Source organism: Pavona decussata, unplaced genomic scaffold (assembly GCF_977016875.1).
Source record: "Pavona decussata unplaced genomic scaffold, jaPavDecu1.1 SCAFFOLD_912, whole genome shotgun sequence".
Taxonomy (NCBI): domain Eukaryota; kingdom Metazoa; phylum Cnidaria; class Anthozoa; order Scleractinia; family Agariciidae; genus Pavona; species Pavona decussata.
The window spans coordinates 1,112,501-1,137,959 of record NW_028145943.1 but is presented as its reverse complement, the minus strand read 5'-3'; the positions used below and the strand labels follow the sequence as shown (position 1 = coordinate 1,137,959).

Sequence of the window (25,459 nt, the reverse complement as noted above, 5' to 3'; positions counted from 1 at the left end):
GCATGGAAAACTTGCGGTGCCCACAGGAGCCGCCCTGCAGGAAGAGATGCTGAGGGCAGAGTGGAAAGAGAAGTGCGATCGAAGAAAACAGAGAGTGCGTCAAACGGCCGCCGTCTCAAATTGTGGCACCTTTACGTGCCGTTACTGCAGCCGGTCCTGCCGCTCAAATCCTGATTTTTGGTAGGATTAGCCACGAGAGGAGCTAGCAAACTGCTATGACCGTCTGGCATGACGACAAGGGCCAACAGACATCAGGAACATGCTGGAAATTACTTGCTGTCTCCTGGAGCTGACTTGAATCTCGGTGTCCATATCATTCATATACCCTCAGATGATGAATTAAAATGTATCAGTAAGTAGAGTGTCAGAAATGTAAACGTCCTAGCAAGCCGTGTCCCTATTTACATATAAAACTTCTTATCACTTCCTGGTTCTTTGTTGTTTGAAGACAATGCAAGGAAACACGCCCAAGCGTACAAAAGCAGACTGATGAGTAATCCTACCACTGGACTAACCCAACCTGTTGGAAAAAATAAGATAGTCGTCCAAAAACACCTGCGATATTTACATTGCGTATGCATATGTCGAAGTTTTCACTAATGAGAGCGGGGACGACAAAAGCGCAAGCAAAAGGCAGTCAACCGTTTCGTCCAAGGAGGGCTGGTATCGAGAATTCCGTCAAGAAATGGTTTTCTGCGCGTGGGTCTGTCTTTATGCTTATGTAGCTAGTGTTCTCACTTGCTTATCTTTACTCTTACGCTCATATCCTAGTCAGTGAAAACCAGCCTTAATAAAAGCCTGCTACAAGGGACCCAAACTTGCTATGGTGCCAATACATATCTCATACAGACTGTTCCTGGAAGTCAATCACCTACGCCCCCACCCTATAGGGAACTCTATAAAACGTCCAGGTTAAAAGATCCACCGTACCGATTTCATAACAATCCAGGAGTATCTGCTGCTGTTTCGGCTGTTCTTCTTTTGGCATCTCTTCCTCAGTGTGTGGTTCGCCAGACACCAGCTGCGAGAATTCAGGGTTTTCCGTTATTACCGGCGGAATTGCTGGCTTTTCCCGAGTTGGAAGACTGAGAGTTCTTCTTGAGCGATGAGATCCAATTGGGGGATGGCGGTTGAATGAGACGCTCCTAAAGGCGCGTATCTGTACATTGTTTTTAAATGCAGCAAGGTCAGACATGACTTTTATCCAGACGGTTGTTGCCTTTCATAAAGAAGAAAATTGTAATCAGTTAATATAGCTGATAGAATCAGAGAAACATTTCTCATCAAACGTTACTGAGGTGAAACAAAATTCATCTACAAGTAGCTCCTGTTATTATAGTTCAACGTCGGCCATGGCATAGCTTTTGGATTCATGATCTCTTTAGCGGTAATTTAACAGGCAGGATGAAACTCTGTAAGCCTGGACTTCTCTAGAAAGTAAGCATAAGCACAAACGCCGCTTAAACGGCAAGTGAGAACACCTGCGACATATGAATAAGCATAAGCACAAGGAGAACGAACACGTTTGTACTTCTTGTAATTATTCTAATGCCTGTTTCAGAGTTTTCACTTAACATGAGAATAGGGACGACATAAGCACAAGCACAAGGCAGTCAACTGTTCCTCCACCAGTCATGGTTACATCTTGGCCTGTATCGAGACTTCCGCCAAGAAATGCTTTTCTGCTCATGCGTATATCTTTATGCTTACGAAGTCAGTATCCTCGCTTGTTTATTTTATGCTTATGTCCTATGCCATCCTTAATTACAGTAAAGGTAATGTATAATAATGAATGATTCATGACGAGGTCAAAGTTTTTGCCTCGTCCCTTTTCCTTACATGGGCTAACGCTCAGTGGGAAATTCATGGGTTCTCTTGATCACTACAACATACACTGCAGAGCTAACATTAATGCATGAGAATTTATGAAATATTGTAAATTTTGTTGAAGGGAAACACCAAAAGTATTTCTTGCCAAAACGGCTTCGGTAGAAATTTAAAAGCGCACAAGGAACAACAGTCAAAACTTAAAACTCAAAACTCATTTTTTAGCTTCAAAATCCTAATTATGTATATAAGACGATGTTTGGTACCTTTTAGCTAATTTGCGTTGTGTTCAATTTTAATCTAGTTGTAATGGCCTCCCTCAGAGGTGGCACAAGCGACCGAGACTACATCAATTTGGACATTGGGGTTAGGTTTAGGGTTACGGTTAGGGTTAGGCTTAATCTCGAGAGAAAAAGAGCTAACGAGAAAGCCTCCTTGCCTAAGCTTAGCAGAAAGTATCGTTCGTCTTTCTGGTGGCTCTGTAAGCCTCAAAGCTCCTCAATTACAACTGAGAAAACTCGGACTGATTACATTTTAACCTAGAACTGAGAAACAAGCCAATTGATGGTTTGAATGTGATGGATCGCGGCCAAGTTGGTGGACAGGAGAAATAAGATTTTTCTCCTCTGGGATTTCTTTTCCATATTTATGCAAACTTTGTGAACAAATTTTCTTTTGTTTTGTCTACCAACATGGCGGAAGTGCAAACTACCTATACTAGCCGTATTTTCAGTTTTATCCAACAATCGGCCAGTCCGATTTACTGGGGAATATTTTCACGTCACTGGCATCTCGATACTGAAAAAAGGAGATTTCTGAGATCCTGACAGGCTGCCTTGTTACATATGATCGCATAACGTACAAAACAAAAATATACTGATAACGAAGGATTTGGAAAAATATTTCAGAACAAAAAGTAGCGAGATTAAAACATGACGTTTCGGCCACGACATTTCACTATTATCAAATGTAAATGATTATAAGTTCAGTAACGTTACTGACCTTATAATAATTTACATTTGATAATGGTGACATGTCGTCGCTGAAACGTCATGATTTAATCTCGCTACTTTTTATTCTTAAAAAATATGCGCCAGGTAAAATCTTGGGATCAGAGCTTCCCAGATAGACCAGGTCTGGCTCCAAGAAAATTTCCCATGGCAACTGCATGCCACATGCTATAAAACACCTTATTGCTAGTAATACTGTTATCACCATGCATGACAATACTGAAATAATCAAGCGCAATCCACCAAAGCTCGTATCAAACGACTGACTGGTCGGAGATGAAAAATATGATTAATTTATAACAAATATATGTTTTAACCTCACGATCGTATCGTAATTTCTTTGATTCGAAGAGGGCGTTACTTAATTAAATATATATAAAAAAAATTGCTTTAATTTATAGTGATATTTTCGGTGTAACGTGGATATGTATTGTTTTGCAGTTAGCTCAGTTTAAAATATTCTCAAAAGTACACATAATGACGCACTTGTGCTTCCACGTTTATGAATTTGTCAACTCTTGTCAAAAGTGATCTTTTCACCACTCATTCCCTCGGGCTGAAGAATAAAAATGATAAATGTTGGCATCTGTGAGTGTGATAACATCTGTATTTACCTCTGACGTGACGTCACCGAATGGGATACCTATCAAAGCGTTAAAAGGAAAACCATGCAATAAATAATTTAAACTGAACCGGGAGCGTAAAAAAAAATAACCATATAATACAACAGAGATTTTCGGCGAGAAAACTGTGTTGAACGTAAATATATTCTAGAGTGTCAATGTCTGCTAAGATCGGGTTTTTTGGTTAACAATAGATTTAGACTGAAGTGTCTTGTCCGCTTCCGGGTCTAGCTATTGTAGCTTGGTCAACGAGTGTCATTTATGCTGTCGAGTTTCTCTCGTATTTTCAGTATTCGATCAGTTCGTACTTTAAAGCTGATCGAAAGTTTACTGTGTTAAAGGATCGAATTTATTCGTCATTCCTTAAAACATAAAACCGTAATGATTCAAATCATAGCTCTCGTCTTTTTGAGGCGTTCCTTTTGTTGAAGCAATAGACGGTAACACATTTTGAAGAGAAATACATAAGAAAATATTTATTTTGTTTTGTCTTTTGATGTGAGACAATCAACCCGAAGATTGCCATATTTGCTGAACTAATTCAAATATGAAGTCCTTTTTTGCTGCAAAACAAAAATAACAAACGTGCCGAAAGTGTACTCACCAAATGAGTCCGAAGTCCTGCAGAAAATGAACTGTTCGGCTTGAAAGGATATTCTAGTCTGTTGTAAGGATAGCTATCCTTTTAAGGCTAAGTGCCATATGTTTTGCTGAATGATGTTTACGCGACGCAGAATGTGACATGCAAGACAAGTGAAAAACACGGAAATAAATCAAAAATCCTCTCAGGAATTACCGGAGCAGCGTATTCTGAAATATAATGTTCGACAGACACGCGGCTTAATTTCTTTTTTCGTAAGCATCAAAATATGTATAATTGCTGCCCTTGTCGTGAAAGATTTAATGGCACAACCACGCAAGCTTGCATGGCCCTTTAATCATTTTTATATCCATGCCTGAGAGATGTGCGGCGAGATTTAAAACAACCAAATTGACGTGAACAAATTCAATCACGCAATGTAGTAAATATTTTAATTATCCTTGTTATCAAAAAGAAGACTAGAAAATGAAGAAGAAAGAATTCAACCAAAGCAAAGCTGCCCTTACGACCTCAAAAAATTTGAAAGAAAGAAAATAAAAAGAAAAAACGAAAACGAGACGATAGATATTATTATTATATTTTTAATGCGGATATGTCGAAAATACCGCCATTAATTTTATATGTGGACACAAATTTGACATGGATTTAGTAACGACGTTTTAAACTTAATAAATTATCATGGTGATTTCAATCCAGAATAGTTCAAGTCTTGGCAATATGATCGACCTGAAAAGCTGCCTTCTTCGAATTTGGATTTGGAGTAGGATGAAAATGCAGTTGAATTAACAGAAATTTAGCCGCATTTTAAAGATTGCTTAGTGAATTTTTTTGGTTTATTAGGAGGAGTTCGAAAAATGAAAGGAGAGAGGCAATCGTTTTTTTTTTTTTAGCAGGCACTAAAAGCAACACCTCCAGTGTCCAAGTTGGAGGTGTTGCTTTTAGTGCCTGCTAAAAAAAAAAAAAAAAAAAAACGATTGCCTCTCTCCTTTCGTTTTTCGAACTCCTCCTAATAAAACAAGGGGAAGAGGAAAAGAGGGCGGCCGAAAGAGACCTGGAGAAGGACTGTGGAAGGAGAGAGGCAGAAGATGGGTTTTGACACTTGGGGAGAGGCTGTCATCGCTGCGAGAGACAGGGTGGGATGGAGAAAACAAGTCAACGGCCCTATTCTCCCAGAGGAGATAAGGAACTAAGTCAAGTAAGTCAAAAGCAACACCTAAATTGAAAAAATTGATACACGCTGATGTAGCTTTCAATATACTCGAGAAGTATACATTGACAGTCTCAAACGCAACTGTATATGACGACAACGTCATTTAGTGATTCATTTATCAGTCAATTTAAATACAAGATGTAAAAAAGGTTACTCTATTTGATAATAGAAGCAGAGACCGACACAACGCAGAATTACTTTTTAAAGTGTGCTATATTTAGGCTGGCCAAACCAGCCTTCTGCTTCTATTATCATTTATATCACGATGGTCGGTTGCTAGGGCTTTTCCTCCCGCGACTCTCAAAACTGAGAGTTATAAGCTATAGACAAAAGTAGAATGAATCAAATGTAACGAGACTTAGAAGGGAAGTAGGTGGATAAATTACCTTGCAATTGGTTCTTATTTAATTTTATTTGACTGCTATTGTGACGCCACAAATGATGCCCAAATTTGGCGTCAGAATTAAAATTCAGGAAAATAATGTGAAAAATGCTGTATTGGTTTTCGGTATAGAATTCTATGATTTCTGGTGAAAACCCCATCTCAATCGGATAAGAAGACGTGAAGTTACAGCTTATTATAGAAATTCAAATTTCCCGCGACATTAGTGTCTATGGTCAAACTTAAGGGGTATTTAAACGCAAAAAAAAATAAACGTAACGGAGAAAAGACAAAGTTGCATAAAATCGAAATTGTAGATTTTTCAACTTTGCATATGTGGTACTATGACGCGTATTTTATCACAAATTACGTAATAATGTTTAGAAATTGCTGTTTACATTTAATCACAAACGAAACGGTTTTTATTTCAAACTCAGAAACAGCTAAAAGAGAAGACAAAAAAAATCAGTTCCCAGGGGAAAATGTAGTCGACGAAAAAGAAAAAAAAAACTGCATCCGCACCATCACATATCTTATTTTATACTCTTTGAAACAGTTTTAAACTTTTTATCCCGGTAGTTCAAGAGATGTAGCCTTCCAAAAGAAAATAAGGGGGACCTTTAACGTCCTGCTCTCCTAGACTTCACAGCGTTTAATAGATAAAAAGTAATATTGAGTAACAAAAATCGTCATTGAACGCTTTCAACCCAGTTTCATGGTACATTAAGTTTGTAATATATTTTCCCAGGTTTCAACTTTGACTATAACCTTGAATTTCAATTTCTTTCTCCATATAAACAATTCTGTGCTATGTTTACGCCCAAACTAATAACGCTTCACCGCGTTGTACTCGTAAAGATGTCAAATACAAATTTATTTCATTTATAACTCCAAAAAGATATTGTTAGAGATTTCCGGCTCCGTCAGATTACGTCCGTTTCCTGTTGCTGGGCCAAAACAAACGCGCAAACGCTGAACTTCTCTCGCAAAGACCTTGTCACGTTTTCTGCATGACACTTTCGCGCCTGCAGCAGATGCCATGAAGGGATTATAGTCAACTTTCGAGGTTGTTTAGGCTAGTCACACGAGAGGGAGCGCGTTGTGTGACCAGCCCAAACAACAGAACAACGGGTAGACTGACAAGTCAGGGTCTCGAGTAACAAAATCGGCTGCAACCTCGTTCCCAGGGTCTCTCATCTAAGATGAGAGACCCTGGGAACGAGGTTGGTTCGGCTGCAACACAGGCTACTGCGAAGGAGACTAACTTTCGGCCTCTGTAACACCATTCGGATTTGTTACTTGCTAAATTTTGACCGCGAACATGTCTTTCAAAAGGTAATTTTAATAAAATCATCGTCGTAAGATATGGAGAACGTAATCACGAAACAACGGCCGGAAACGATAGTTTAAAGCTTCATGCAACTTCAATCAACTTTGAAATGACCGGTTATCTCCCCTCTCCCCAACCCCCCCCCCCCCCCCTCCCCACTGAAAAGCCTGATACTCAGGCTACAATGAAAACAGTGTCAAACTAAACTAATGATTACTAATTATTTCTGCAACAGATCTGCTTATTGCAAACAACTCAAAGAAGCAAGCATTTGAAGGATTAATAATATTTATATGTGGACGACGGAGTAGCCTGCGTGCAGACGTCTTCTATTTCCTTTGTTGCACCGAGGGGAGGGGGCGGCTCTACACAGGCTACGACAGGGGAGATACTTCGGAATGATACAGATACGGTAACTATAAAAATACCAACCAACTTTGAAACAAACGGCGCGTCATACTCAACACAATCACCCCCCAATAACAATAATCTTGACCCGACAAAACGCTTGGATAGAGTTTCTTGTGGTGTGAGAAAATTGTGGTTTCTAGTTTGAAGTTTTCTTTTCTTTTATGGACAGCTTCAGAACTACAGGTAGTCCAGTTAAAGGGCCGCTGAACCGTTACAGCAACGTGCACGAGAGACCACGTAAAGCAAGTATCTCGCGGGTGCGAAAAGAGAGTTGGCGAATGCCCAACTCCGTAAGCACGTCCTCCATGAACTCTGGCACCTCCTCATGTGTTTTGATATCAATTAAGAAAACTTGCCGAGACGGATGTGAACTTTGTGTCGCATAACATGAGAAGGAATATAAATAGGATAAACTTTGCCACATCATCCACGCTCGTGATGTGAGTATCACATATCGGGCTGAAACAGAATTAGACAAACATTGCATTGTAGATTGATGCGGCGGATTGTTGACTAACATGACGGCTCAGAAGCACAGTTCTCCTTCCTTTGCTTCCATTATTTCTGTTATATCGATTCTGTTGTACTGTGCCGGGTTTTTGAGGATTGAATTGGAATTGAAGGAACACAAAAAGAGGATAAACGCTCTTGAAATCGTCGCAGACCACAAAGCATCGTCTAGGGATCCAGATATCATTAAGATCATCGAGAATACTCAAGGTAGGTTTGTGGTAATGTTCATGTAAGAACAATTTCAGAAAAATGTTTCGCATGTTTTGCAAAGCATAGCTTATGACCGACGCAATGTAAAGAATCTACAAGAAGCCATTGCGTGTCTCTCTATTAGGTTGTCGAGTCCGGCGTACGAGTCGTACGAGTGGACATAAGCAATGTCGAGTCGACAAAGTAAATTGTCGATTGGAAAAATGCATCTCATTAAGCCGAGGCTTAGGAAATATCCAGCACGATTTGTAAGGCAGAAGGGCCGTAGCAATCGGTTGTCGGGTCGTGCGAGCGGACACAAGCATTGTCGTGTTGACAAAGTAAATTGTCGAGTGGCAAAATGCATCTCTATAAACCCTCTAATGGATTACCTCTCCCCAGGATCAAAATCAACTGAATATATTTATTCGTAGACGAGGGACTTTATTATTGACATACAGCTGTTTCTTATAAAAATGCAGGCTTAATCAATTTGCCTGTACACATGTAAAATCAGCATATTCTGAATTGGCATTTAATTCTGTTGGTAACCAAATTCACTGAAATTTATTGGTGTACAGGACTATTCTCGGTTTTCACTGTCACGCCATTGAAAAAAAAAATCGAAACCATTCCATGAATGAAGTCAAGAAATTGACATGCTATAGAGGATAAATAAATAAGGCATCTGTCCAAGTGTCAGGTCTGTGCGGCATTCCCTACTGGAGTTATTTGACAAAATGTTCCACATAAATTTATAGAGCTTAGTACGGAGACGCCATGTTTGTGTCCCTCAAACATGGCGGCCGGAAATACGAAAAAGCATCTGGAAACATCTGGAGTTCACTTTTGCCAGAAAAGAGGTTTGTTTGCCCTTGTGAATTTTCGAATGTTTAGCTTAATATTTCTCCTCAAACTTAAATTGTTTAGAATGCTGAAAATTACCCGAAGAGTCATTTTTAAGATACGGAAAAGCTCTGTCACGGCCGTCCTCCTTATGTCACGCACGATGGAAACTCGGAAATTGAAACCGTTCTATTTTCAAAAGGAAGCACGACATCGAGCTAAGAAATTGTGAACAGACATATTTTTAGGTAATCTTTCCTTGAATGAAGGTAAAAATTTTGTAGACCTCCCAGTTTTGAATTCTAGAATTTGGTGACGTCACGTGAAAACCAAGAATACTCTTCACCGGTTGCGCTAATTATTTACCATCAATTCACGAACAATCTTAAGAGAATATTATATTGACTACACTAAACTGCTGATGTCATTTCGAGTCCAGGACAGCGAAACCACCATGGCTGCAATGAACGAAGTTCTTTGTAGGATTTGTAATTGATACTTTGATAATAGGCTGCTGTTAAACCCCAACAACTAAGCTATTTGTTTTATGGGCGGGGCACACACAAATGCTTTTTAAAAACTGCAGGGTTTTCGTCTTTCTCTTTTGGGTAAAGAACTTCTACCTGTCGACTCCGTTAAGGACCTCGGAGTGAGTTTTGATTGCAATCTCACGTTTCATGCAATGAGCAATGAGGGCTAATTTAATAGCTTCTGCAGCTTCAAGATCATTTCTTTCTTTCTTTCTTTTTTTTTTTTATTTTACAATTCAGTAAACAAAAACAATACTTATATTATTTACAGTACAACATTTAAACCAGGTATAATACAAAACTTATCTACTTATATACTACTCACATCATACTATTTTTGGCAATAAAATGTGAGCAGGCGACGCATTTGACTAAATTGTAATTGTTCAGAAATACCAATGGACCAAAGCACGGCTCGCAAGCCGCATATGAAAATAATTCAAAGGTATTTTTATGTTATTAATTTTTATTTTTTATGAAAAAAACATTGAGCTCAGAGCGCAGAAATTCGGTGACAAATTAAATATTTATTTTTATTGTGCTTCGAGAATTAAATAAGCAGAAATTTGTATTGGTATTTTCGTGTGAGTGATTAATTGCTAGTGCTGTTACTGAAAGTATTGTGTATGAACTAAATTTCATTTGAAGAGCAAAATGTACTTATTACAGCAGTTTAAGCTTGAATAGGTAACATTTCTGGTAGAATTTCATGAAACAGTCCCTCTGTAGATAAATTAATTTGATTTAGGTTTTAGAATTATTACACTATCAACCTCTGCTTTACTACTGATTCTACTTAAATATGTGATTTTTTGCAGACCGCATGCATGAAACAACGCCAAATCTCTGGCATTTCTCTTGCTTTCGTTCGCGCTTAAAAATCTCCAGGGGCACCCAACGATAGTTTTCTCTCTGATTCTTTGAAACGCTACTTTAGGCTATCTGGAGTGCGTTTAAAGCTCTGTAGGTGCCAGTTTTAGGCCGCGCTATAATATTTTTATCTGTTCGGTCATTCTATGGAACTTGAGTCTTTTCGAAATTACTAGGGCATCTTTGTCCATTTCCCGAAAACCTTAGGTCTTATTTCCTTTCTGAAAGTCTTAGCTCACCTTTTTTTCGTTAACCGAAACGACATTTTTATCAATTCGAAAACACTAGACCTAGAATTTGCCATATCACGAACATTCAAGGTTAAAATTCCATTTAGAAAATTGTAGGGGATTAAGAGCCTTCCGAACAGATAATTTACCGAAATGATCTGTTGGGTGTCCCTGAATCTCTGTTCTGCTCTTGCGAACAAAATAATCGAGAGCGAGTATACCTCGACTAGGGAGACGTTTGTTGTGCGCAGACACGCGACCAGAAGCAAACAGGGTCCTATAGTCCACCTACCTCGAGAGAGGAACAGATAGGGCCCTTCGATTGATTTTAAAAAGGGTCATTGCCACCTTTTGTGTAGTCCTATCATGGTTCTGCAATTGATTTATTTCGTTATTGAGCGGCCACCAGAGATAAATGCTTGTTAGTTTGTGTTCCATATGCTCTTAAGAGCGGCTGCCTGAAAGAATCGAGAACTGCATTTCAGCGACCACTTGGTCGAATATCTGATATTTCGTCTGAAGATACCCTTGGATTAACTATTTTAGAAAATCATATTTTAAAGTTCCAAGGTATTTTATTTTTAGAAACACAGCCTAGGTGCGGTCACAGGCCGATAAAAACCGCGAAGATTTAGGTCAAAGGACGAAGCCCCGTTCACGGTGTGAAATAACCCAATAAACTTGAAACTTTACACAAACCTAGACCAATCATCTCACAAGAAGATTAATACAATAAACATTCCAAACTCGCTGGCTGCTTTCCAAAGCATGCAAGTTTGTGTACGCCACGGCCTTGAAACTAACTCTTTTTTATTAAAATAAGTGTCTCTGGCGTGTAATTTTCTCGAAGCTTAAGCTAAGTTAAATCTCATATTTCAAAAAACGAAGATAAGAACATTATTTGTTCCAAGTTTCAAGCTCTAATTCAAACTTTTTCCTACTCAGGGAGGATCGAATGTGCGTGTGATACTTGCGGCTCACAATTCACGTCACGAATTATGAGAACAATACCGATTCCCAAACATTTGACATCTGGAGCCTGTGAATGTTTCGAAACATCACATATTGGGCCCTAAAACTAATCAGACTGACTGAAGACAGCCAGTGAATGGTTTTCGATCCCAGATTTCTTTCCTATTCTGCTCTAGAAAATATATTTATTCCGGTCAATAAGTTAACTAAACAAGTAAAACAAATGTGCCTACCATTTCGATGTCGCAGGCAAAAGTGCGGCAAATAAAACTTTACAGCTCCTTTACCTTCTTAAATAAGCAGTCGATCAGTAAAATCAGTGGAGAAAAAACATGACTTTGTCCCTGCCGTGTTGTTTTGAGTGGTCGTTTTAGCAGCAACTGCTCAAATCAATAAGCCAGTGTTACAAAATAAATGCAACTCGATATTCACTTTGCTGATCTGGCTGACGCGCACGTGATCCTAGCCAGTGATTCTGTAAACAGTGAAAGTACTATTTGTGGGCCAAGCAAGGACTACCCTGGTGATGAAGACCTTGCTCAGCTTGAAGAAGGTACAAGAGATGTGAGAGCCCACTGATCTCGCAAGTTTTGCTTCTTTCCGCTAAAAAATCTACTTTCAAGTATTAGTGTCAGTTTTCTTTTTAACTTACAGTCAGATACAGATCCTGGAACAGCGTCGACTATCCATAACCACCATTCCCGCAATTAAAAATATAAAATTAAAAAATATTTAAAAATAATTGAAACAATTAAAAATATAAAACTGAGTACAGTTTTTAAAAACGCCATGTACGCGCAGCTGCCTGGCCGGCCAGGATCACGTGCGCGTCAGCCAGATCAGCAAAGTGAATATCGAGGTGCACTTGTTTTGTAACACTGGTCTACCGATCACCACTTTTATGATATATGAAAAAGTATATCTGAGATCAAGCAGTATTTCAAAACCGTTTCCTTTTTGGTTGAAGGACACCAATCAAATAAACTTGAGAGAAACAGGCGCCACGATTATTCAACAAAGAACACAACAGAAGCTAAAAGAACAGAGGACACGATGCTGAAAATGAACAAACTGTTGTCAGAGGGAAGACTGCAGCTCTGCCAATCAAAGGGTGAGGCGTGCTCGCCAGGTCCACCAGGCCCTCCTGGTCGACCTGGACCGAGGGGAGAAAAAGGAACCCGAGGACGAAGGGGACAGAAAGGGAGAACTGGAAACAAAGGAGATCAAGGTATTATGGGATCATCTGGAAAGAGTGGCAAACAAGGCATCATGGGACCTGTGGGACCACAGGGTGAACCTGGAGCCATGGGACAAAAAGGAGACACGGGGCCTGCAGGTATTCCGGGAACTAAAGGAGAGCCTGGTGAATCGATTTCAGCTCCTGTTATTGCTGTTTCTCCCGCTAAGTTGACAGTTAACGAAAAAGGAACAGCCTCGTTTCAGTGTTCAGTAAGTGGCAACCCTCAGCCTACCTTAACATGGAGTAAACGGGACGGCCAGTCAGATATAACTCAGTTAGCAGTTTCACGAGGGACTTTACTTTTAAAAACGGTGGTTGGAAGTGACTCAGGTGTATACAAATGTTCAGCATCAAACATCCTAGGGCAGGCAGAGTCCATGGTGCAGCTTGTAGTAAATGGTAGGTATTTTTTTTTATATTACTGGATGAATCACTATTTCACTTTCTATTAAGCGAGCTACTTGCTTCTGGAAACGTTACATGCTTCGCTCCACAATTCAAGTACAAATACAGAGATCAAGAAAAGAAAGAAATTTCACACAAAATTGAAAGAAAGAAATATGACATGTCATTGAAAAAAATAAGCGAACAGCTTTCCTGAAGTGACTTGGCGTGAATGTAGAATCTTTCTTGTCATAAAGACAACAAAGCCTTTTCCTTTCTCTTGTAAGTAAACTTGGATCGTGTATTTAAGGGTGTTTTGTATTGTGTTCTCCAAAGATTTAAGCCCGAATTTTAGCAATCAGTAACGTCGGAAACAGACAAAATTCGAACGTTAAATTGAGTGCTTATGCAAGTCAAAACAGAAATCCTCCAAAGTATAAATTACCGAGGTTTGATGTCATCCGTTGAAACAAGTTGTCAATTGTAGAGTGCATTGCAATCATCATAGCCACAGCTTCTGTTTTAAATATTAAACTAGAGACAAACTAAACCTTATTTAAAGAAAACACTGGGGGCGAAGTGGTGTGGCGATTAGAGCGTCGTTCCTCCCATTGGAATACCGCAGGGTTTGTGGTAGGAGCCTAACTAGCTTCTTGAATTCTGCAGTGTCGTGTTGTTTGCTTAGGCATCTTATCTCTTAGTTGTCACGTGCACTCTTTATCCATGCAGGTTTGTAAATGGATACCCCTTCGTGCAGTATTAACTTTAAATAATATTTAATTTGTTGCAGTTCGTCCTCGTGTCTCCCTTCATGCTGGACCTCATCACACCATTGAAGGAAGTAACTTTACTTTTCCAACGTGTCACGTCACTGGGCATCCTACCCCAGTTGTCACTTGGAGAAAATCATCTGGCCAGTTACCCCAGGAGAGAGTGAGGTATAAAAACAACAGGCTACAAATATTACATGTTCTTAAAAGTGATTCAGATTTTTACTTCTGTTCAGCAACCAACGTTCTAGGGAGTGATGAAAGGAAAACACTGCTAGTTGTTGTTTCCCTACTTCGATTTGCAGTGAAGCCACCCGCGAGGGTTGCTTTATTTCCAGGCGAAACTTTGACGTTGAACTGCAGCGCTACTGGTGATCCACAACCAGTCATCAGCTGGAAAAAACAAGGAGGTCAACTGCCAGCTGGACGGAGCCAGCAAAGCAATGGCGATTTAGTCATTCGAGGCTTACAAATGAGCGATACAGGATATTACATATGTGTAGCAACAAGTGCTGGAGTGTTTGACATCGAGACCGGAACTTACACTGAAGTTCGAAGGGGTATGTTACTATTGAAGATACTACTTAGTGTTAATATAAAATGACTTACTATAAATTATATCACAACAGCTAGCTATTAGCTACTTCTCGGTTCGGATTGGATCCTTCTCAAATTCTTTGGTCAGTAATTCTTACCTAGAGGTTGAAATGTTATCACCGATAAATAACCAGGAGATTTTGAGAACACTTGTCGCCACGCCAGCACTTTAAATTTCCGGTGGCTCTCTTATTTCCGGTGGCTCTCTCTCTCCCCTCTCCATGTCTCTCTCGTAAGCTTTCGTGTGGTTTCGTCCATGTTCGCCAAATCTCCGTTATTCCTAAGAGCAAGACGTGGCTGTACGATCGGTTTAAGTTGTACACAGTTTGTTAATTAAGTAATCTGTTTTCAAGTAGATGCTACACTGCATAATGAGGGGCAGTCACGCTAAATCGATCTCTGTGTTTTGGGTCCTGTTATTCGCCTGTACTGTCCTCCGCTATCCAAAGGACGTTCGGGTTGGTTGTGTAAGACCCATTGGCAGCTACTGGAGTTCCCTCGTAGCGAAACAACAAGGGAAAACTTCACTTGTCAAGATGCATCAGTACTCATCTCGGAAAGCTCTTCGACCAGAATTTGCACATGGGACAAGCGAGTCTCATTAACCGAGAAGTTGCCTTTGTTGCACTGTACACGGATTGCTTCATTCTATTCAAGATGTGCGTACACTTGTCATTACAAAGGAATGCCGCGTCCAACACTCTACAGACTGTCGCGCATCAAGAGACACAAGCGCCCTTGCGCTTATTATTCCAACACCAACGCCTCATTCCACGTGCCTCTTGTGGGAGATCTAGTTTTCAAACTTAATCCTGGCCCAGTGAGATCTTTAGACATTGGCTCCTGTTCAATTGTTTCCAGAGTGGCACCACGACGGCTCTTCCCAACACAGGAAACCCAATAGCGACAATTGTATCGCAGCGTGCTTATCAAGAACTACGGACGGATAGGGACACTAGCAATTTGATTGAAATACGTCCTTCCAGAATGGGTATAAGATTGCACAAGCAGATACTATTATGCAACCTCAATGCTCGTTCTGTCAGAAGTAAAACAGCACAGATTCTTGATTTTATAGTTGATCGCAAAGTCGATCTAGTCGCCATTACTGAACACTGGCTGACAGCGAATGACTTGGCTGTTAAGGCTGAGCTATGTCCTGATGGCTATTACGTTGTGGACCATCCAAGACTTGATCGCCACGGAGGGGGGACTAAGCTCATCTACCGTGACCCACTTGATGTTTCTAAGGTTAATGCTGGGGTAAGTGACCAGGACTCTTTTGAATTCTCTGAGTGGATTGTAAGATCTTCCCCACATAACATACGGCTTGTGATTGTCTATAGACCGCCTTACTCAGATGAGCACCGTGTTCCTGTTAGTGTGTTTCTCCCCGAGTTTCCTGAATACTTTGAGTCACTACAATTATGCAAGGAAAAATTGCTTATAACAGGCGATTTCAACATCCACGTAGACGATCCTCAAGACTCTGATGCACGGAAATTTTTGGAGCTGCTCGAGGGCCTGGGTCTGGAACAACATGTTGATAAGCTCACCCATCGCGATGGACACACTCTTGATTTAACTATAACACGCATATCTGAATGCCTGGTTGCACGCACGCCTGTAGTAGATCAGTTTATCTCTGATCATGCCGCTGTCCTATGTTGGCTCACACCGCCGAGACCCATTCTTTCCGTGAAGACTTCCAGCTACAGGAAAATAAAGTCAATTAATATGGAGCAATTTAAAAGAGATTTGCAGTCTACCGCGCTGTGCGCGGCAGTAAAACCAACTTCTGCTAATGAATTAGAGGCGTATGTAAACGCGTACAACAGTACCCTTTCTGCTCTCCTAGATAAACATGCTCCGCTTAGGACTCGTACTAGGGTTAGCAGGCCTATGGTCCCTTGGTATAGCAATGAAATTGATGATGCTAAGCGCTCACGCCGGAAGGCTGAAAGAAAATGGAGAAGAACGCGGCTGCCTGTGGATTTTGCTGACTTCAAGCGGAAGAGGAATAAGGTTACTAATCTCATGAACAAGGCATTGGAAGAGTTTTATTACAAATTTATAGAGGATAATGGAACTGATCAGAGAAAGCTTTTCCACACAGCCAAAAAAACTGCTTGGCGCATCTGATGTTTTGAGATTTCCTGTCCATCTTGACAAAACTGTGCTTGCGAATGATGTCGGCAAATTCTTTGCGCGCAAGATAGAGCACATTCGTCAGGATACTGATGCCATCTGCTTGAGTTCTGCTGATCGTAATCTTGTCCCGCCGGACGGGGAGGCCTCGGATACCACTGGCAAAGTACAGCGCTCTTTTAGCAACCTTAGTGAGCGAAATGTATGTGAGCTCATTAAAGCCTCTGCCAAAAAGTCGTGCGTATTAGACCCATTTCCAAGTAATGTGGTCTGTGATTCATTAGATCTTCTGCTTCCGGTGATCACAAATATGGTGAATGCATCTCTGTCCACTGGATATTTTCATCATCCTATTTTACCATCCTCTTACGCCGTCTCAAGACATCGTTTGGTGTTACTGGAGATGCGCTCAAATGGGTCGCCTCCTACCTGTCAGCTCGATCTCAACGTGTTATGATTGATGGTGTACTGTCTTATAGATTTGATATGTCATTTGGGGTTCCTCAAGGGTCATGCCCTGGACCACCTCTGTTCTCTGCTTATGCAAGCAAGCTGTTCCAGGTTATGAAGAACCATTTGCCTAATGCGCATGCGTACGCTGACGACAGTCAGCTTTATTTGTCGTTCAAGCCAGACACTTCAATGGGTGAGACGGAAGCAAGAGGTGCTATGGATAGATGTATCAGGGCCGTAAGGGCGTGGCTGATTATTGATAAATTAAAGCTGAATGAAGATAAGTCTGAATTCATGCTCATTGGAACTCGCCAGCAACTTAGCAAAGTTAGAACTGACAGCCTTATGGTTGGTGACACGCAAGTAAAATCAGTCAGTGAAGCTAGGAATTTGGGTGTCTGGTTCGGTTCTAATTTCCAGTTTCGCAGCCATATAAACAAAGCATGTCAATCGGCTTTCTTTTCGCTACATAACATATTGCGTATAAGAAAATATCTGCCTTTTGAAGCTGCAAAGTCATTGGTGCAAGCTTTTGTTATAAGCAGAATCGACTACTGTAATGCAGTGTTATATGGTTTGCCTGCCATACTCGTTCATAGGTTACAACGCGTTCAAAACGCTGCCGCCAGGTTACTGACCAATACACCGCGTTATTCGCACATTACACCTGTGATGGTAATATTGTATCATTCAAAGGCAATTCTAATTATAATTTAAGATCAAATTTTGGTAATTTATTAGCTCGCCCGGCAATTAGATCTGCCAAGACCACTGGAGACAAAGCTTTTTCGGTAGCTGCCCCATTTTTATGGAACTCTCTTCCGGAGACCTTAAGGCCCTAAAGCTCGGAATTCACTTCTCAAGCCCTCGGAATTTTACACTTTTCAGCTTCTCGTTACACAGACGTTTTCATAGCTGTGAATCTTTCTTAAGTATAACTGAATACGTTGATTCTTCCTCAGTCAAAACATGGCAATTACTTTCATCTCTGCTCGTTTGTGAGCAAACTGAGTTCGGATTAACTAAACACACCTGTCAATCACGCAAAAATCTCAAATAATCCAAAATCAGCGAGGCAAAAAGCTGACCGGTAGTGGCCTTAAATCTGGCCACTGATATTTTAACAAAAGACACCCCCCTAATCTGTGTCATGCACGAGCGACTTGGCTAAAATACGGCAATCAGATATTTTCATCCGTTGATTTAAAATAAATCATATTCTAAAATATCTTATTTAAAGATGTTCCAGATTCCCCAGCTAACGTGCTGAAGAAATAGAAAAAACCTGAACAGTAATACAACCTGGAACAATTAAATTAATTTTATTAAGGATGAGAAGTTTTATCAGCTGCCTTCGATAGCCAATCGGAAGTAACTGTTCCCACAAAAAGCAAATATTGCATCATTCTCTAAATAAACAAATCTACTTATATTTCCATATCTCTGAAATATTACAACTAAAACCAAACTTTGTTGTTGGGGAAGTTCACAGACCTACAGAACAACGATGTCTTGTACATGTCCGTTCGATCGTACTGAGCTCTTCATGGGAGGGGAAAGTAAATTCCTAAATCAAAGATCAATAAAATAGACACAATACACCTGACTATACAACCACGAGAGGACATCGGTATCGGCATCGGTATTCCCTGGTTAGTAAAAAGAATAAAGAAACTCTCACAACTCACATTTATTTATGAAATGAAATAATTACTCCATGGAATGTATCTCTATATACTCATTTCATACGGCAATGTCTTACTGACTTTTTCATTTTATTTAGCTATAGTCCTTAGTGCATCCAATATCCTCGGAAGCCTCGACAGCAAGTACCTTGTCAAGTTGACATCTTATTTAGCGCCAGTCCTCAAGAGCTCATCCCATAGCAGGTTTGTGAAGTGTTGGCGCGCTAAGACTGATGGATGGGCAGCATCTACATTTCACAGCAAATGTGATGGAAAGGGTCCCACTGTTTCTGTAATACAAGTCGGCAGCTACATATTTGGTGGATACACTGACGTGTCTTGGTCTAGTAGGTATCAAATTATGGAAGCGCCATTTTCACTAAGTTTATCGTATTATTGAATGATCAGATTTATTAATTCGAAATCTGCTCCAGTTTTTCTTTGTTTTGTATCTTCGTTTTTGTCCTCTCTTTTTTTTTATTAACTATTTATTGTTGTTGTTGTGTTCTTTCCTTTTTTTCCGTCTTCTTTCCGGAAGCTTTTAGTTCGTTTCCTCAAGCTCGCTGGGAAGAGAAAACGATTGCTATGCCGGCTGCAAACAAAGCAGTTACGGTATTTCGCGGCACTGCAGTGCTTTTTAACTTATTTTGTTCGCTTATAAAAGGACGTCTGAGCAGCAAGCTGAAAAATTTAACACTTATGTCGTATACGTAGCTTAATCATGGGTTAACCTCACTGGTTATCACTCAGACTTGTTATTGGTGTGAAGCACATGCGCCATGAAAATAGAGCGTGACTAGCCTGCAGGCTGTGATTCAAGCGCGCGTTTACGATTTCATTGCGAGCGGGGAAATCATAATATACTTTGAGTTATTCTGAGTCACTCGCTTTCTCCTGCAGCAGAAGAGACTGTTCTCACGCTCAGTTATCAAAATTATTCAATTATCACCTTCCAGAAAATAAACGGTACTTTGGCTAATTCATTTTATCTGCTGGATAGAGTTACTTATCCCTCTTTGAGCAACAGGCGGCGGAATGTAAAATACGCGCGCACTAGAGTAAAATTAAAAGATGTAAATGATCTTTTTGTGTAGGCCTCAGCGCAGAATCATAAGTGACGTCTTGTTATCGTCAGTAGCTAGCGGTCGGGATTAGTAACGTATCTTTTAGGGAACTGAACCAGACGTCAATATTGAAGCTACTATACAGGTTTAGGGGTTAGCTGAAGTGTGCGCTTCCAATTGGATCTGTGTTCCACTACTTCTGTACATGCACGGGTGAACATTATAATGCTGTGGAGGGCGGCATCACGTTCATTTTCAATAATAAGCGCTCAAAGATACTAAAAACTCAGAGTAATTAAAAATCATTTCTCAATTTTTTCTCCTAACACTTTTCTCCTGCAATAAGCACATTCCGCGTATATTTTAGAATTTTGGCTTTTAAGGTGTTTGGAGTGAGCGCTTAAGGGAGCGCTTAATCCAGGACGGGCTCTTCAGAGTTAGCTGTTTTGAAGCGTTGGCGCTTAATCATGGAAAAATGGTAACTACGATGTTTGTACCAATGCTGAACAAGTGTTGAGAAAGAAGAAATTAATCACATTTGACAAAGGAAAAGGGTACAAAATGGACTTAAAGTTCTAGAAAAACTGAAAGAATACGCAACGCTCTTTATCAACTTATAGTGTGACGCGATCATGGTCGCAAAAAAAGGTTGTCCAGAGAAATCTGTTGCGGCGCGATGGTGTAGTAGTTACCAGGTCGCACGGATCGCACGGTCGGTGGTTTGAAGTTGGGTTGGTCTCATCATTATCTCTCTTCACCCAATTCTATAAATGGGTAATTGCGACAAACTGCTGGGGATAACTGTACGATGGACTAGCCGCTCATCCAGGGGGGAGTAGCAATACTTCCAGTTGTTCCTGCCACAGAAACTGGGTTAATCTCCGGCTGTGTAGACCACTAGGCTCGTGGTGCGATTTTATTTTTTTATCCAGTGGCATCAAAGAAAAAAAGATTTATAGACAAGAAGTACATAGAACGAAGCTTGGAGTGATTTTGTTTTCCTTATCTGGATTACATCTTAAATCAACATTTCAGCCGTGACCACTTGACGGTACAACATTTGTTTCCTTTGTCTTCCAGAAACGTTCTAAGGATCGCAGACCGAGTGAACCAACGACATCAAATTTAAAAAATAGAATGATTTATTTTGTTGTCGTTTTTTCTGGTCTTTTTATGTTGTTTTTGCTTTATTTGACTATTATCTTTGCAAAATTGGTGATTATTTGTAATTCGCAATCTCTGAACTAATTTTTTTTTGTAATTTTCCGTGATTAATCCTCAATAAGATAACACAACAGTTACGTATTATTATGCAATTAAGTAATTATGAATTTATTTTGTGTTGGAGGATGACATTATATAATAAGGCTAATATGAAATGAAATCATGTCAATATGTATTATAAAATTATCTAAACATATAAATTTGTCTTTATAAACTAAGGCCCGGTTCAAACGTCGAACTTTACATAAGCCGAACCTAATACCTATTAAGGTCGACCCAACTAATTAAGTTCGGCAGTTGATTCAGACGTCGAACCTAACCGAAGTCGAACTTAATTGAAGCTTAAGTGAGAAAATAGATTTTCGTGGTCAGCGGCCTTTTGTTTTTACTCAACAAGATTCAAAATGGCGGGAAAAATGAATTCTGACATGGAAGAGCAAAATAATGAAGACAGTCCAAACACGGCTCCTATTGGTCGAGATAGGAAGAATATGACCTCCAAAGCTAATTTGCTAATTTGCGTATTTCAAAGATCTCCCTTTTCTGTGCGAAAGTAGGGAAAGGTCTTTGCAGATCTCTCCTAACAGAGGCTGATTTTCTATCAAGTGCCATTTACTCACCTGAATTGTTTTAGGTTAGGCACAGAAGGGCGATATTCCGTAACAAACGGCAAAATGTTTTTGCGCTTTTTTTGTTTGTTTTGTAGTGCCGACATTCTTTCGCGGAAGTTGACTTCTGAAAGAGTTTTATCTATAAGGTTGTCGAGGTAACCTCCGTAGCGTAATCTCTGTTTGAATGAGTGATGTTTTCTTCAAATGTTGTTTTTGAAGATTTTGTTCTGAGAAGTCTTGAGGCTTCGCCTTTGATATAGCCCGTATTGGAAAGTTTCTGTCGGTTTGAGGTGCGTGTGCACATCAAGAATAGATTTTTTTTTAATCTTTCGCATCTCACACAAGTATATTTAGTTGTTTCGAAACAAGAAGAAGAAGCGCATTCCTCTTTTCCCGCCATCTTGTTCAGAATGAAGTCCTTTGCACATGCAGATGAAGTGCACAGACCTCTGGGATGATATAATTTATATAATTTATACGTAACGTATGCGTTTGGTTCGGCACATGTAAAAGTTTGACGCCTGAATCGAAGTCGAACTTTTGCCGTTCTATTCGACTGGCGCAGTCGAATATAACGGCGGGTTGCGCCGAACCAAATGATTAGGTTCGGCTCATGTAAAGTTCGACATATGAACCGGGCCTACTCGGGTGATTTATGTAATGTTTTAACTCACGAACAGCTGTGTTTTACTGGATTTTATACCACGTGGAGTAGCCAAGTGGTTTTAGACCCGATAAAACACGTGCTGCGAGTTTTTTGAACGGCTTCAAAAACATTCCTGGAAAAGCGTATGTCAAGAGAGTTCATAACAATGATGTTTTTGTGAACGTTGGAAATTAGCATGCGAGAAAAACATTAAACACCGCATACTAATGAGGAGTGGTTTATCGGGTTTCAAAACCACTGCACGTGATGTTTTATCGACCATTTTATAAGTCAATGGGCTTATGAATTATTCATGAGTTTTTGAACCACTGTAAATAGATTCCAGACCTCTAGAATCTCTGTACGGTGGCAGAATTACCTTAGATGATAAAACCAAATAGTCGTTTCCACTCCCCCACCGACCCAACACCACATTTTCTTTAGAAACTAACCCTTATCTATTTTTATAGATATATTTTCACATTAATGGTAAGCCAACTGTGTTTGTTTTCCTTTCCCAGGTTCTGGCGGTTATGCATCATCCAGTAAATCATTTATTTTCTCACTGTATAACATCAATGGCTACGCTCCTGTTAAGCTGCAGATCAAGTCAGGGCTAGTTATGGATTAACGTTTGGTGCCGGACACGACATCTACATATCAAACAACGCAGGGAGCAACCGAAATTCTAACACCTATTGTGGCAACACTTACCCCCTCCCTCCAGGGTATTCTTCATCTGGTTATTCCTGTACATTTTATGCAGGAAGCTATAAGTTCACTCCCACTGATATTGAAGTATTCTACGAAACAACCTCTTAGGGCAAACAAACAATATACTGTGGTTCCCGTTAACCGAAATTAACCGACTGACTCTTGAAATATTTAAAGTTTAGAATTGTGATGAATGTTCTCCCGGTCTCGCCACTGTATCTTCGCTTTCTCATTTCCACTTAGACAGCTGCAATTATTCTGAGGATCCCTTCAGTCTTCGCAGATCAAGATTTCTTTCGTTTTTATTTATCTATTTTTTATTATCACATTTCTTCTGACTGAGTTGTACCGACGACGCAGTCTGTTTGGTTTGCTCTGAAGGGGTCTGTCATAGAACCTTCTCCAAACTAGTGGCCGAAAATTCAAATAAGTTAAAATTAAAACGTATACCAGCACTAGAAAGAGCACTTTTACTTTAGAACCCTGCAAAGTTTCAGCATATCAGGTGTAATATCAGCTTAGGAAATGTAAGTTGAAAATGAAAAATTTAAAGACGTTTGTATGACTGGAGGTATGACGTATACCCCCAGTCACACAAACGTCTGTAAATTTGTTAAATTTCATCTCACATTTCCTAATCTGATATAACGCCTAATATACTGAGACCATGGTTACTAAAGTAAAGGTGCTGTTTACAGCGCTGGTATCAGTTTTTCATTCAGTTCAATTTTAACTCATTCAAATATGTTGCCGCCATTTTGGAGAAGAGTCTATTATAGATTACTTGGTACTAGCCTAGGGAACAAGCGTTATCTATTTATTTATAATTATTTTTTGCATTTTTCAGGCGAGCGGAGGAAGGCGCGGAGCGCGAGACACACCCTTCCCGTCGCGCTTGACTTGCGGTCCGTGCTTGCCTCGCGTTCGTCTCCGCTAGCCTGCAAAATGCAACAAAAAACAAAGTAAATAAATATATAAAACGCCTGTTCTGTAGACTAAGTTGTAAAAAACAGGGGATGACGTAAGAGATAACTAATAGGTGAGCAGGGCATACTCACTCAGTTAGGCTGCTCTCCACGCCAGAGCATTCTGGGTTGACAGCTGTCCATTTTTTTTCTGTGTCATTCTCCCAGTTGTCCACGAATACAAAAGGCAGAACCTTACTTTGTACAGATTAATTACAATTATAATTCCACTACTACATTATTTTGACAATGACACCGGACAGCACGCAAAAAATGACCGGCGCAACGCTGTATAAGTTCCCGTATCCCTGGCTTCATTAGTATATAGCTGAGTAGTAGAAAAAAAGCTACATGATGTGGAATAATGAACAACTTAACCGATGTCTTAACAAATTATAGTCGCGGACATTTTACTCATTGCTGGCGCTTTAGGCAACAAGTGAAACATCGGCCTGTATTATATCTAAAAATTCAAGAATAGGGTACATGTACTCAAAAATCTAAATTTATGTGTCCTGTGTAGCCTTGAAAATGTTTTTCTATTGCCACTGATTCGTGTTTAAGAGGGTTGTCCCTTGTATGAAACTCAGAAGCCGGCCCTAGTGAACACAAGCATTGTCGAGTCGACAAAGAAAATTGTCGAGTGGAAAAATGCATCTCATTAGGGGACTTAAAAAAAATCATTCCTTGTTTTGAAGGAAGAAGGGCCATAGCAATCGGTTGTCGAGTCATACGAGTGGACACAAACATTGTCGAGAGAGACGAGTCGACACTGTAAATTGTCGAGTGGAAAAATGCATCTCATTAGGGGACTTAGAAAAAATCATTCCTTGTTTTGAAGGAAGAAGGGCCATAGCAATCGGTTGTCGAGTCATAAGAGTGAACACAAGCATTGTCGAGAGGGACGAGTCGACACTGTAAATTGTCGAGTGGAAAAATGCATCTTATTAGAGAGACTTAGAAAATATCAATCCGTGGTGGTAAGGCAGAATTCGAAGGGCCGTGGATTGTAAAGATGGATTTGTAAAATATGGACTGAATTTGTAAAAAAATGTTTTTTTTAAAAAGTGGATTTTAAAGAAAAATTTTTAAAATATGGACTGCATCTGTAAAATATGGTTTTGTAAAACATGGACTGGTAAGAAAAACGTTAAGCAAAAGACAACAAAACAAAAACAAATCCATGTTCTTACAAATCCAGTTCAGTCCAGTCCAGTCCAGTCCAGTCCTTATTTTACAATATGCCACTTATTAGACAGTGCTTTCTAGAAATTCTTTAATATGTGGGAAAAAAAGTCAATGCATCTCTCAAATTAAATAAATATATTTTAAATAGTACAAGTTCACGTTGTACAGCTGCAATGCGCTGTTACATAGTTGTATGTACTTTGTTTTAATATGGCAGGGATGGGGA

The 25,459-nt window shown here is 39.9% G+C and overlaps 3 protein-coding genes and 1 pseudogene across 6 annotated transcripts in view; 1 reads left to right on the top strand and 3 right to left on the bottom strand.

Annotated features, from left to right (window-relative positions):
* LOC146448546 (uncharacterized) overlaps window positions 1-25,459 on the bottom strand; it is a 76,590-nt gene that overhangs the window by 43,947 nt on the left and 7,184 nt on the right. The window lies entirely within an intron of this gene.
* Window positions 1-25,459, bottom strand: part of LOC146448547 (uncharacterized) — an 81,732-nt gene that overhangs the window by 51,428 nt on the left and 4,845 nt on the right. For 2 of the 3 annotated variants that reach the window (XM_085102481.1, XM_085102482.1), the window contains one exon: window positions 23,908-25,459. This exon is cut by the window's right edge and continues 679 nt beyond it. The exons of the other annotated variant lie outside the window; for it this stretch is intronic. The gene's annotated coding sequence lies outside the window, so the exon portion shown is untranslated. Of the gene's footprint in view, window positions 1-23,907 lie in introns of those variants that run through there. 3 annotated transcript variants of the gene reach the window in all.
* On the bottom strand, window positions 387-4,354 carry LOC146448549 (uncharacterized). The gene is made up of 3 exons (XM_085102461.1): window positions 4,065-4,354; window positions 931-1,219; window positions 387-520 (listed from the first exon to the last, which is right to left on the bottom strand). Exons 2-3 carry the CDS (start codon window positions 1,193-1,195, stop codon window positions 402-404), a joined length of 384 nt encoding a protein of 127 aa, XP_084958587.1. The 5' UTR covers window positions 1,196-1,219; window positions 4,065-4,354; the 3' UTR covers window positions 387-401.
* On the top strand, window positions 7,880-24,027 carry LOC146448548 (uncharacterized; annotated as a pseudogene). Its single transcript, XR_014861044.1, has 5 exons — window positions 7,880-8,114; window positions 12,512-13,183; window positions 13,959-14,498; window positions 18,920-19,168; window positions 22,888-24,027. The product of XR_014861044.1 is annotated as an uncharacterized LOC146448548 (transcript).

Excerpts from the sequence above, each read along its gene's own strand:
- LOC146448549 (XM_085102461.1), bottom strand. The coding sequence starts at position 1,195 with ATGTCTGACCTTGCTGCATTTAAAAACAATGTACAGATACGCGCCTTT. Across the intron at positions 521-930 it reads CCTGGATTGTTATGAAATCG|GTTGGGTTAGTCCAGTGGTA; the intron begins GTACGGTGGATC and ends TTTTTCCAACAG.